The 10,166-nt window shown below is 59.0% G+C and overlaps 1 protein-coding gene across 1 annotated transcript in view; it reads left to right on the top strand.

The window, feature by feature from the left end:
• Positions 1–87: 87 nt before the first annotated feature.
• The window catches only part of LOC103778983 (voltage-dependent L-type calcium channel subunit alpha-1S-like), a gene marked incomplete at both ends in the record, with an annotated part of 10,434 nt that continues 355 nt past the window's right edge, over positions 88–10,166 (top strand). The window contains 17 exons of the mRNA XM_008946601.1: positions 88–313; positions 885–1,092; positions 1,385–1,505; positions 2,064–2,178; positions 2,302–2,395; positions 3,132–3,201; positions 3,445–3,577; positions 3,853–3,982; positions 4,852–4,911; positions 5,491–5,597; positions 5,942–6,029; positions 6,288–6,395; positions 7,242–7,294; positions 7,567–7,713; positions 7,912–8,113; positions 9,389–9,532; positions 9,831–9,941. Of these exons, the coding sequence (XP_008944849.1) occupies positions 88–313; positions 885–1,092; positions 1,385–1,505; positions 2,064–2,178; positions 2,302–2,395; positions 3,132–3,201; positions 3,445–3,577; positions 3,853–3,982; positions 4,852–4,911; positions 5,491–5,597; positions 5,942–6,029; positions 6,288–6,395; positions 7,242–7,294; positions 7,567–7,713; positions 7,912–8,113; positions 9,389–9,532; positions 9,831–9,941 (2,117 nt within the window). The remainder of the gene's footprint in view (positions 314–884; positions 1,093–1,384; positions 1,506–2,063; positions 2,179–2,301; positions 2,396–3,131; positions 3,202–3,444; positions 3,578–3,852; positions 3,983–4,851; positions 4,912–5,490; positions 5,598–5,941; positions 6,030–6,287; positions 6,396–7,241; positions 7,295–7,566; positions 7,714–7,911; positions 8,114–9,388; positions 9,533–9,830; positions 9,942–10,166) is intronic.

Genomic DNA, 10,166 nt, shown 5'->3' with positions numbered 1-10,166 from the left:
CAGCAGGTTTCAAACCATTACATCCCCCGTTGGGCTGTGCTGGGGGCAGGAGGTCCGTGCTCTGACGGGCTGGACCTCCCGTCCCAGACAACGCCAACCGGGTGCTGCTGGCTCTCTTTGTGGCTGAGATGCTGCTGAAGATGTACGCCCTGGGCCTGCGCCAGTACTTCATGTCCCTCTTCAACCGTTTCGACTGCTTCGTGGTGTGTGCGGGCATCTTGGAGACCATCCTGGTGGAGCTGGACACCTTGTCACCCCTGGGCATCTCCGTGCTGCGCTGCATCCGGCTCCTCCGGATCTTCAAGATCACCAGGTTGGGGGGGGAGGTCTCTGGGTGCTGGCCAGCTCCCCCCCGAGTGTTGCTGGGCTCTGTCCCCGGGGAGGAACGCAGCAGGAGCAGAGGTGGCAGCTCCTGGCTGGAGGAACAAGGTCAAGCTGGGGATTTCTGGCTCCAGGATGAGGTCTTGGAGTGGTGAGGAGGGCAGAGCAGGGCTCGCTGGAGGTCTCCTGGGGTCCTTTCCTCACTCAGGGTTCTGGAGTGCTGTAAATGGTGGTGCTGTGGGTCAGGACTCTGGGCTTCTCTTTCTGGCACCAGCCCACTGGGTGTCCATCCCCTTTCCCCACCCTGCCTGCTGTGCCCTGGGTGGGCAGCAGGATGTCTTGTCTGTCTTGCTCCACACCTGGAGTTTCATTTCCAGCTCCTGTGGCCTGGCTGGAGCAGTGCAGGTACCCAGCCTGGGAGTGGTGCTGGCTCAGAGCCCCCCTCACTGGGCTGCTGACACACCCCCCGGGCTGGGCAGTCTGGTCCCTGTGCCTGCCTGGTCCTGCCCACAGCCTTCTCCAGCCTTTCCTATCCCACACACTCCTGTCCCTCCTCTCCCCAGGTACTGGACATCCCTGAGCAACCTGGTGGCCTCCCTGCTCAACTCTGTGCGCTCCATTGCCTCTCTGCTCCTCCTCCTCTTCCTCTTCATCATCGTCTTTGCGCTGCTGGGCATGCAGCTCTTTGGGGGCAAATTTGACTTTGAGGACATGGATGTGAGGCGCAGCACGTTTGACAACTTCCCCCAGGCCCTCATCAGTGTCTTCCAGGTATGGGCTGTGGGAAGTGCAACAGGGGGTGGAAGGTGGGGTGCTGGGAGCCTTGCCTGGCTCTCCTGGCAAGACCTGGGGCTCAGAGACATGTGGGTTTGTGGGGGGTGATGTGGCTTTGAGGCAGGAGCAGGGACTGGAGGCAGGAGCAGTAGTGCAGGTGTGGGGCTGAGCAGGGAGGTGGGGCTGGGAGGGGCTGGGGCTGGAGCCAGGAGGTCAGGATTGAGCTGTGGGGTTCTGCTGTGCACTGCTGGGGGAGGCTTTTGAGTCCCTGTTTCTGCTCTGCTCCCAGATTCTGACTGGAGAGGACTGGAATTCAATCATGTATGATGGGATCATGGCCTATGGGGGCCCGTCCTTTCCTGGCATGCTGGTCTGCATCTACTTCATCATCCTCTTTGTGTGTGGGAACTGTATCCTCTGCCTGTGAGGGTCAGCTGCACAGGGCTGTGAGCATGGGGAAATGGGGTGGGAGAGGGGAGGTGTCATGGTTCAACCTCAGCTAGCAGCTAAACAGGAATAATGGTAATATCAGTGAAATAACATCTAAAGAGAGTGACCATAAACCCTTTACCTGAGAAGCAGCTCTGCCTGCTCTGGCTGCAGGCTAAACCCACACTCTGAAAACAAACCCTGCCCCTTCAGCCAAGCCCAGGGCAAGGGGCTTCCTTAAGCATCTGAGCCCTGAACAGCAAACCACAGGCTTCAGGGCTTGCACTGCTGGTGGCTGGAGAGGAGGAAGGCACACCACGGGGCAGGCCTGGGTGGCTGCCAGGCAGCAGCGAGGCAGAGGGAGGGCAGCCAGAGCTCAGGACTCACAGGATGGGTGCAGGGTTGGGGTCACCACCCAGCTTTCTCTCCAGGGCTCAACACCAGGAAGGTTTCTCAGGGCACCCCTGGAGACCACGGGCAGCTCTGGCCACATCCTCCAAACGGGACCCAAGTTGCTGTCCTTAGCACCATCCCCCCAGACATCCTCCTCAATGTCTTCCTGGCCATTGCAGTTGACAACCTGGCCGAGGCTGAGAGCCTGACGTTAGCCCAGAAAGCCAAAGCAGAGGAACGCAAGCGCCGGAAGATGTCCAGGTGAGGGCAGCATCCCATGGCCCTGGGGGCTCCCAGAGCAGGAGGGGAGGGGAGGGGACAGGGGGACATCACCCCTGCTCCTGCCCCGAGTTCAGTTCCTGCTCGCCCCTCCTCTCCACTCAGAGGTTATCCAGAGAAGTCTGAGGATGAGAAGCAGATGCTGGCAAAGAAGCTGGAGCAGAAAGCAAAGGGAGAAGGGATTCCCACAACAGCCAAGGTCAGTGCTGGTGGGGCTGGGCCTGGGGAAGCTCTTGGGGAGGGACAAGTCTTCTCCTCCCACCAGCACAACTGGCAAAGGCTTGGAGCCAGCCTGGGTTCTTTTGGGCCAGACTCTCTCCTTGCATGCTCTGGTGATGTGGGCTCTCTGGGCCCTCACAGGACAGCTTGCTGGGTGAGACAGGGCCATTGCTGGGTGAGACAGGGCCATTGCTGGGCATCCTTTTCCTCTGATTTCTTGGCCACAGTCACTTGTCAGTGGTTGAGGTGGGCTGGACACCAGCGTGGAGGGGAGCAGAGCAGGTCAGCAGCATCCCAGACCTCCTTAACCAGCACCTCCTGTATGCAAAACCTTCTGTTCAACTCTGCTGACCTCTGGCCAGCAGCTACTTCCCTGTCCACTTTCCAGAGCTGTCCCATGGGAGCTCACCCAGGAGTCACCCCATGGCTCATTCCACCCACGGTACAGGAGCATGGCCCCAGGCTCTGGCCCAGCACATGTTCCCCTGTCCCCTCCTCTGGGTATTGCTCTCTGCTCAGATTGCAGCACCCCTGAGGCAATTTTCACCCTGCTCCATCCTGGGCCAGGACCCCCGTGTGCTTGGTGCTGTTCAGGCCCAGTGCAGAGACCCTGCTTGCCCCACATGGCTTCTGAGGTGATGGGGTCTGGCAAGGGTTGGCAGCTGCACTGGCACACACAGCTGCATGTCCCCTCCTCTGTCTCTCCCTCGTTTCAGTTAAAAGTGGATGAATTTGAGTCCAATGTCAATGAGATCAAAGACCCATACCCTTCTGCAGACTTCCCAGGTAAGGCTTGTCCCTGGCAGGGCAGCTGGAAAGCTGGGGAGACTCTGCTGGGGGCTGGTGCCAGAGCCCTGGCTCTGTGAGGAGCAAAGGACGTGGGGATCCCTCACCAGCCTTGGGCCATGAGGTCCTGCTGGCACAGGTGCCAGATCAGGGTCACAGCATCAGAGGACTCTCTGTGAGGCCATATTCCCTCTCCCTCTCTGGCTGATTCTTTCCTTTTCCCTCCTCGTGGCCACTGTGCAGGTGATGATGAGGAAGATGAGCCTGAAATCCCCCTGAGTCCTCGGCCACGTCCCCTTGCAGAGCTGCAGCTGAAGGAGAAGGCAGTGCCCATGCCTGAAGCCAGCTCCTTCTTCATCTTCAGCCCGACCAACAAGTAGGCACTGACCCTTCTCCCTGCCTTGTGCAGCCAGGTGTGGCCCAGGTACCTCTGGTGCTGACCCTTCCCATGGGCTCCTACTTGGCCTTAACAGCCAGCTCTGGCCAGCTCACTGGGGAAGCCTCTGTGGAAGGGCTGGCAGGGACATCCCTCTGTGCCCAGGGTCTTCCTGCCCTCCAGGTTTAACCATAACCCTCTCCCAGGCTCCCGTGGTCCTACCTGATGTCCTTCTGCCCCCTTGCAGCACCTCATGCCCTTCCTATCCCTGGCAGGTTTCGGGTGCTGTGCCACAGGATTATCAATGCCACTTGGTTCACCAACTTCATCCTGCTCTTCATCCTGCTCAGCAGCATCTCACTGGCAGCTGAGGATCCCATCCGGGCCGAGTCCTTCCGCAACCAGGTGCCTGGGGGGCTGTGAAGGGTTGAGATGGGGGGGGAGGACCTCATGGAGACCCCCCCAGCTCCCCAGAAAGCAGAGACCTGCTTGCCAGCTGCCATGCCTGGACAGGTAGCTGTGGTTTCATCCCTGCCTCTGGGAGGAGAAGCCATTCAGGGCACAGCTGGGAGAAGTTTTTCCTTCTCCATCCCTCAGTGGATGACTGGATGGTGTATGTGAGAGGCTGGGGTGGCCTGGCTGGGATAGGGACATCCTCTGAGGTGGCTAAGTGGACTAGGAGTGTGTGCAGCCCCCTGAAAGGCTGCTGGCATGGAGCAGTGGTAGCCACAGGTCTAGGCAGAAATGGGTCTGCACTTGTGTAGTGTCTGGGAGGATCTGGGGTGTCTCACATGAGGCAGCTTCCCAGGGCACTCTGATTTGGGGGATCAGATGCTTTCAGGTGAATCCAGTCAAGCCTCACTCAGTTTGAAACTGGGAGATTGGTCCCAGGCTGCAGGGTGGATCATGGGCTGGGGAAAACCTGCAAAGCTGAGGGACATTCAGGAGCCTTCTTAGCACTGTGTTTGAAGGCTCTTTTGAGCTCAACGGGCTCCCCAGGCCACAGGGTGACAAAACCCCAGTGCCAGGGTGGTTGAACACACTGCAGCATTTCCCACATCACCCACCAGGCTGCAGGGTGGATCATGGGCTGGGGAAAACCTGCAAAGCTGAGGGACATTCAGGAGCCTTCCTAGTTGTTTGAAGGCTCTTTTGAGCTCAATGGGCTCCCCAGGCCACGGGGTGACAAAACCCCAGTGCCAAGGTGGTTGAGCACACTGCAGCATTTCCCACGTCACCCAAATCTCATTCAGCTCTGGTGCTTCTGTCCCCAGGTTCTCAGATACTTTGACATTGGCTTCACCTCTGTCTTCACAGTCGAAATCGTCTTAAAGGTGAGTCCCTCTGCCCCGTGGCCCTGGCCCTGTGCCTGACCCAGCACGTGGGACAAGACTCTTCTGGCCATGGGCACTCATACTTTTTGGGCACAAGCTTAAGGTCCTGGCAAGGAGAAGCTGCTGGCTGATGCTCTCCTCCCCAGAGCTGATGCAGTGAGGTCAGGCAGCCACGGCAGCTCTGCTGTGAGAGGGGCAGATGGGCCATGGCACCAGCTCTTCTCTCCTGGTGTTCCCTTGAGAAAAACTTGGAGAAAGAGAAAGCAATGGGAATCTGTTGAATAGAGCAGGGATTCCAGCAGCTGCTGCGTGTTCCTCCACCTCCAAGTCTCCCTGCTCTTCTCCTCTTTGATTTGTGGAAGGACTGGGAAGTGTTTTGTCTCCAGGCAGTGCAGTGCAGAGGGCTTCCAGCTGAAGTCAGCCTCCTGCCTGGCTGCAGGGGTAGGATTCTGAGCAGGACAGGGTCCCCAGGCCATGGAGCTGGGATGAGCCCTTCGTGCCTTGTCCACCCCAGGGCTGTGGAGGGACCGTGCCCCCGAGTCCTGCCTGGCCTCTCTCCTGACTCCTTCTGCTCCCCAGATGACAGCCTATGGTGCTTTCCTGCACAAAGGCTCCTTCTGCAGGAACTCCTTCAACATCCTGGACTTGCTGGTGGTCGCTGTCTCCCTCACCTCCATGGGAATTGAGTAAGCACCTCCAGGCTCCACGGGGTGGGCACTGGGCAGGGCAGCTGGGGTCCTGCAGCCCTCTGTGCTGGGTGGAGCTCCTTCTCCAAAGGCTGGGCATTAGCCCATTGTCACTATCCATAAAGTTTGGCTTGGGGGACAGGGCAAGGCAGGGAGGCAAACTGCTTGAGTGTCAAAGGTGAAGATCTGGGTGGAAATCCCCCTTGGAGCTGCTTTCTGCAGCTGCCAGTGTCCCTTGGCCTTCTGTGGAGTGTCTCTGCCATCCCTTGCTCCTCAGCTCTGGTGCCAGCCTGGCCTCCCTGGCCAGGAGAGCTGTCCCATCTCAGCTCTGCCTTCCTCCTCAGGTCCAGTACCATCTCAGTGGTGAAGATCCTCCGGGTCCTGAGGGTGCTGAGGCCTCTGCGAGCCATTAACAGGGCAAAGGGGCTCAAGGTGAGAAGGATGCTGGGGCTGCAGGTCCTCAGCCCGTGGACCTCAGGGGAGGTTCTGTGGTAGACATCATACCCTAGGGGGTTTGTGGGGCCAGGAAGCCAATTTTCACTCCTCTGTGGAAGGGATCTGTCCCACCCCACAGCTCTCAGCAGGCTCCTGATCTTCCTGGGGCCCATCCCTGCAGTGGGACAGTGTGGGACACTCAGCCTGGGCACCCCCCAAGCACCCTCACGTGTCCACTGTCCTTGGCCTCCACAGCACGTGGTCCAGTGTGTGTTCGTGGCCATCAAGACCATTGGGAACATCGTGGTTGTCACCACATTGCTGCAGTTCATGTTTGCCTGCATCGGGGTCCAGCTCTTCAAGGTGAGGGCTGTGTGAGGTGCCTCAGGTGGGCAGGAGGGACGTTCTGCTCAGGCACCTCCTGGACAGGAGCTTCTAGGCCTTGGGGCTGGTGTCTCCCAGGGGTGGGGCCAGCACAGGCTGTGCTCTGTGCTCTGCAAGAAGATCTGCCTGCCCCAGACATCGGGGCACTGGGAGGAGGGCAGGAAACCCCCAGGATACTGTCACATCCAGAGGGGACAGGGACCAGCTGCCTGGCCCCACGTCTTGCCTCAGTTTCCCCTTTCTAAGGCAGCAGGTGCTTCTGGCTTCCTCTGCACTCTGGGAGCAAAGTGGCTCCTTTTTCACAGCACTTCTCATGCTGGCTGGGCCTTGGCTGCTCCAAGGCAGAGCTGTCCCTGGCTGAGCCCAGCTTTGGTCTAATAATTGAGCTTAAATTGAGCTTAAATTGAGCTGATGAGGGGAGAGCTTTCAGGACACCCTGCAGCCTGAGCAGACCTGTCAGCCCACCTTAACTTGCAGTTGATTCTGTGGTTACTGCTCTTCCCTATGTTCCAAAGAGGCTCCCAGATAGGATGAGCTGGATAGGTCTCAGCTATGCCCTGGAAGATTTGGCTCTATCTCTAGGCAATGTTTACTAGTCTCAGCCTGGGACTGACCCCGAGGGTCTGCCATAGCTCCTGAAACACCCTGTGAGCTGGGTTGTGTTGGCACAGAGAGTGGGGAGGCCAGTGGTGCTGTGAGGCAGGGCCCAGAGTCATCATGAAGGCAGGATGGAGATGGGCTGTGGGCTGTGGAGGTGTCAGAACTCCCCAGGGCTTCTGGAATCCCAGCAGAGGGGCAGCCTCTTCTGCTCTCTGTTCACGGCAGGGCAAGTTCTACAGATGCACAGACCCATCCAAGATGACAGAGAAGGAGTGCAGGTAAGAGCCCTCTGCAGCTCAGCCCCAGCAGGGCGGGCTGGGGGGTGGGGGGCTGAGCCCACTCGTGTTGCTGCTGCGTGGAAACCTTGCACCCAAAGCAGGGCTGAGGTCTCGTGCTGTTCTCCCCCCCCTGGGGTAGAACAGAGACCAGCAGGGGCCTCTCCTCCTCTCCCAGGGTTTCCCTCCCAGGGACCAAAGAGCCCTGGGCCAGTGCCATGGGGGTGGGCGTGGGGGGGAGCCCTGCCTGTGAGCCCCTCACCCCTTCTCTGCAGGGGTTCCTTCATCAACTACGTGGACGCAGACCCCACGCAGCTGGAGCTGCAGCAGCGTGTCTGGCTGCACAGCAACTTCCACTTTGACAATGTCTTCTCAGCCATGATGTCCCTCTTCACTGTCTCCACCTTCGAGGGCTGGCCAGAGTGAGTCTGGGCTGGGCACAGGGTCTGGAGCAGGGCTAGCCACCTTGGCTAGTGGCTCTGGAGCTGACAGGGTCATCCTGGTAGCCCTGTCTTTATTTTTTTTTTGAGATGTCTCCAGAGCTCTCTGTGACCTTCAAGAGGAGAGGTGGCCTTTCCCAGCTAATTAGGATCTCTGTTGCCTCACCTTCCCTCCTGCAGGCTGCTGTACATGGCCATTGACACCAATGCTGAGGATAAAGGCCCTATCTACAACTACCGGGTGGAGATTGCAATGTTCTTCATCATCTACATCATCCTCATTGCCTTCTTCATGATGAATATCTTCGTGGGCTTTGTCATCGTCACCTTCCAGGAGCAGGGAGAGAGCGAGTACAAGAACTGTGAGCTGGACAAGAACCAGGTAATGGGACTGCTGGCTCAGGGCAAGGTGCTCCAGCCCTGGGGCTGGTTTGGGTCAGCCGTGGTGGTGGTGGAGAGAAGCTGGTCCTGCCCCAGGGGTAACTGGACCTATGCCTGGCACAGGGCAAGCCCTGGACCAGAACCAGGGAATGGGCCTTCTGGTGTAGGTAGGGTGCCCAGATTGGGCTGGAGCAGAGGGTTGTGCCCAGTTTTGGGCTCCCAGTACAAAAGCAACATGGACATACTGGTGTGAGTCCAGCAAAGGGCCATGGATATGTCTGAGGGTCTGGAGCATCTGTCCTGTGAGGAGATGCTGAGGGCTGAGCCTGGTACTGGGAAGAGAAGGCTCCTACCCATGAGTGGAAGTACCCAGTGGGAAGGGGTAGCAAGGGTGGAGCCTGGATCTTTTCAGCTGTGACCAGTCCCAGGACAAAAGGCAGTGGGCACAAACTGAAGAAAACAAGAAATTTGGTTTAAACACAAAAAAAAACCAACACCTTTTTTATGGTGAGGGTGGTCAAGCACTGGAACAGGTCACTCAGAGTTTGTGAAGGCTCCATCCTTGAATGTATTCAAAACCCAGCTGGACACAGCCCTGGGCAACACACTCTGCCTGGCCTTGGTTTGGGCAGGGGACCTTGGCCAGGCCATCTCCAGAGGCACCTTCCACTGCCAGCCCTTCTGTCATGCTGTCACACTGTGGCTGTGGCTGGAGGCATCAGGGCTGGAAGCAGCAGAAATGAGACCAGCATGGGCACGTGCTGGGGGGCACAGCTAGACAGGGGTGCCAGCTGGCCCAGGGGAAGTGCTGGCACACACCACACACGCTGCTGTGCTGAGCCAGAGCCAGCAAGAGCACCTTGAGCTGAGGGTGCCAGGGGTGGTGGGAGCCTCACATGGGCTCAGCACCCTGAGATCCTGGCCCTGGCCTGCTGGGGAGGGGAGAACCAGTGCCCCCCTCAGCCCTGGCTCTGGTGGTGTCCTCAGGCTGCTCCTGGCCAGCCCGTGCCACGATAAGCAGGCAGGCTGAGGGCTGGAGGGGTTGGTGCCAGGGCAGTGTGGCAGTCCTGGGAGGCAGGCAGTGACCTGGGGCACTGGGTCCCACGGGGGTGCCCTGGGGGTGTCTGTGCAGCATGAATGGTGCCCCTGGCCCGTGTCTCTGGGCTGAGGGAGGAGGGGGTGGTGCAGCGTGGGGCTGGGGGGACGTGCGGTGATGCCAGGGGTGCTGGCTCTGGCTGTGCCCCCCAGATGTGGGCTCACATCTGGCCTCCCCCAGCGCCAGTGTGTGCAGTATGCTCTGAAGGCTCGTCCCCTGCGGCGCTACATCCCCAAGAACCCCTACCAGTACCACATCTGGTACGTGGTCACCTCCTCCTACTTCGAGTACCTCATGTTCTTCCTCTTTTGCCTGGGCATGCAGGTAAGGGGCGCTGTGCCCACCACGGGTGATGGAGGGGGGTGCCCAGCTCAGCCCTGCCACCTCCAGGAGTTTCTGGGGAGGAGGTCAGAGGTCTGCCCTGCACGGCTCAGCTCATGGTGTGTGCTTGGCACCTCTGGGGACAAGGGCAAAGTGGGGCTGGTTGGATGTGGGGAGCCCAGAGAAGGGGCTGCAGGGAGGAAATTTCCCTTTTGCTGATGGTTTCTAAGCCGTGGGTCTGTGGCAGGGGGGAGGCTGGGTCTGCTGTGGGCTAACCTGCCTCTTTCTGACTTCTCCTCAGCATTACAACCAGTCTCCAGAAATGAACCACGTCTCAGACATCCTCAACGTAGCCTTCACTGTCCTTTTCACCCTGGAGATGATCCTGAAGCTCATGGCCTTTAAAGCCAAGGTGAGAGGAGGGTGTGGTCTGGAGAGCATGAGGGGCACCATGTACCATTGGACATCTCTCCAGTACAAGCACTCCCAGGCCTGCGACTCCAGAGGACTTGTGAGACCCTTGGGGACCCCCATGTGCAGGACCTGTGAGTTCCTGGAAGGACTCCTGTTTGTCAGGGTTACCCTTGCTAGCCAAGTCCAACCCAGTCCAGCTGGCCATTGTTGTTGTCTTCAGGGC

The sequence above is a fragment of the Merops nubicus genome, unplaced genomic scaffold (assembly GCF_000691845.1).
Source record: "Merops nubicus isolate BGI_N331 unplaced genomic scaffold, ASM69184v1 scaffold32518, whole genome shotgun sequence".
Taxonomy (NCBI): domain Eukaryota; kingdom Metazoa; phylum Chordata; class Aves; order Coraciiformes; family Meropidae; genus Merops; species Merops nubicus.
Note: the sequence above shows the minus strand (reverse complement) of the source record. Positions and strands in the feature narration are given on the sequence as shown.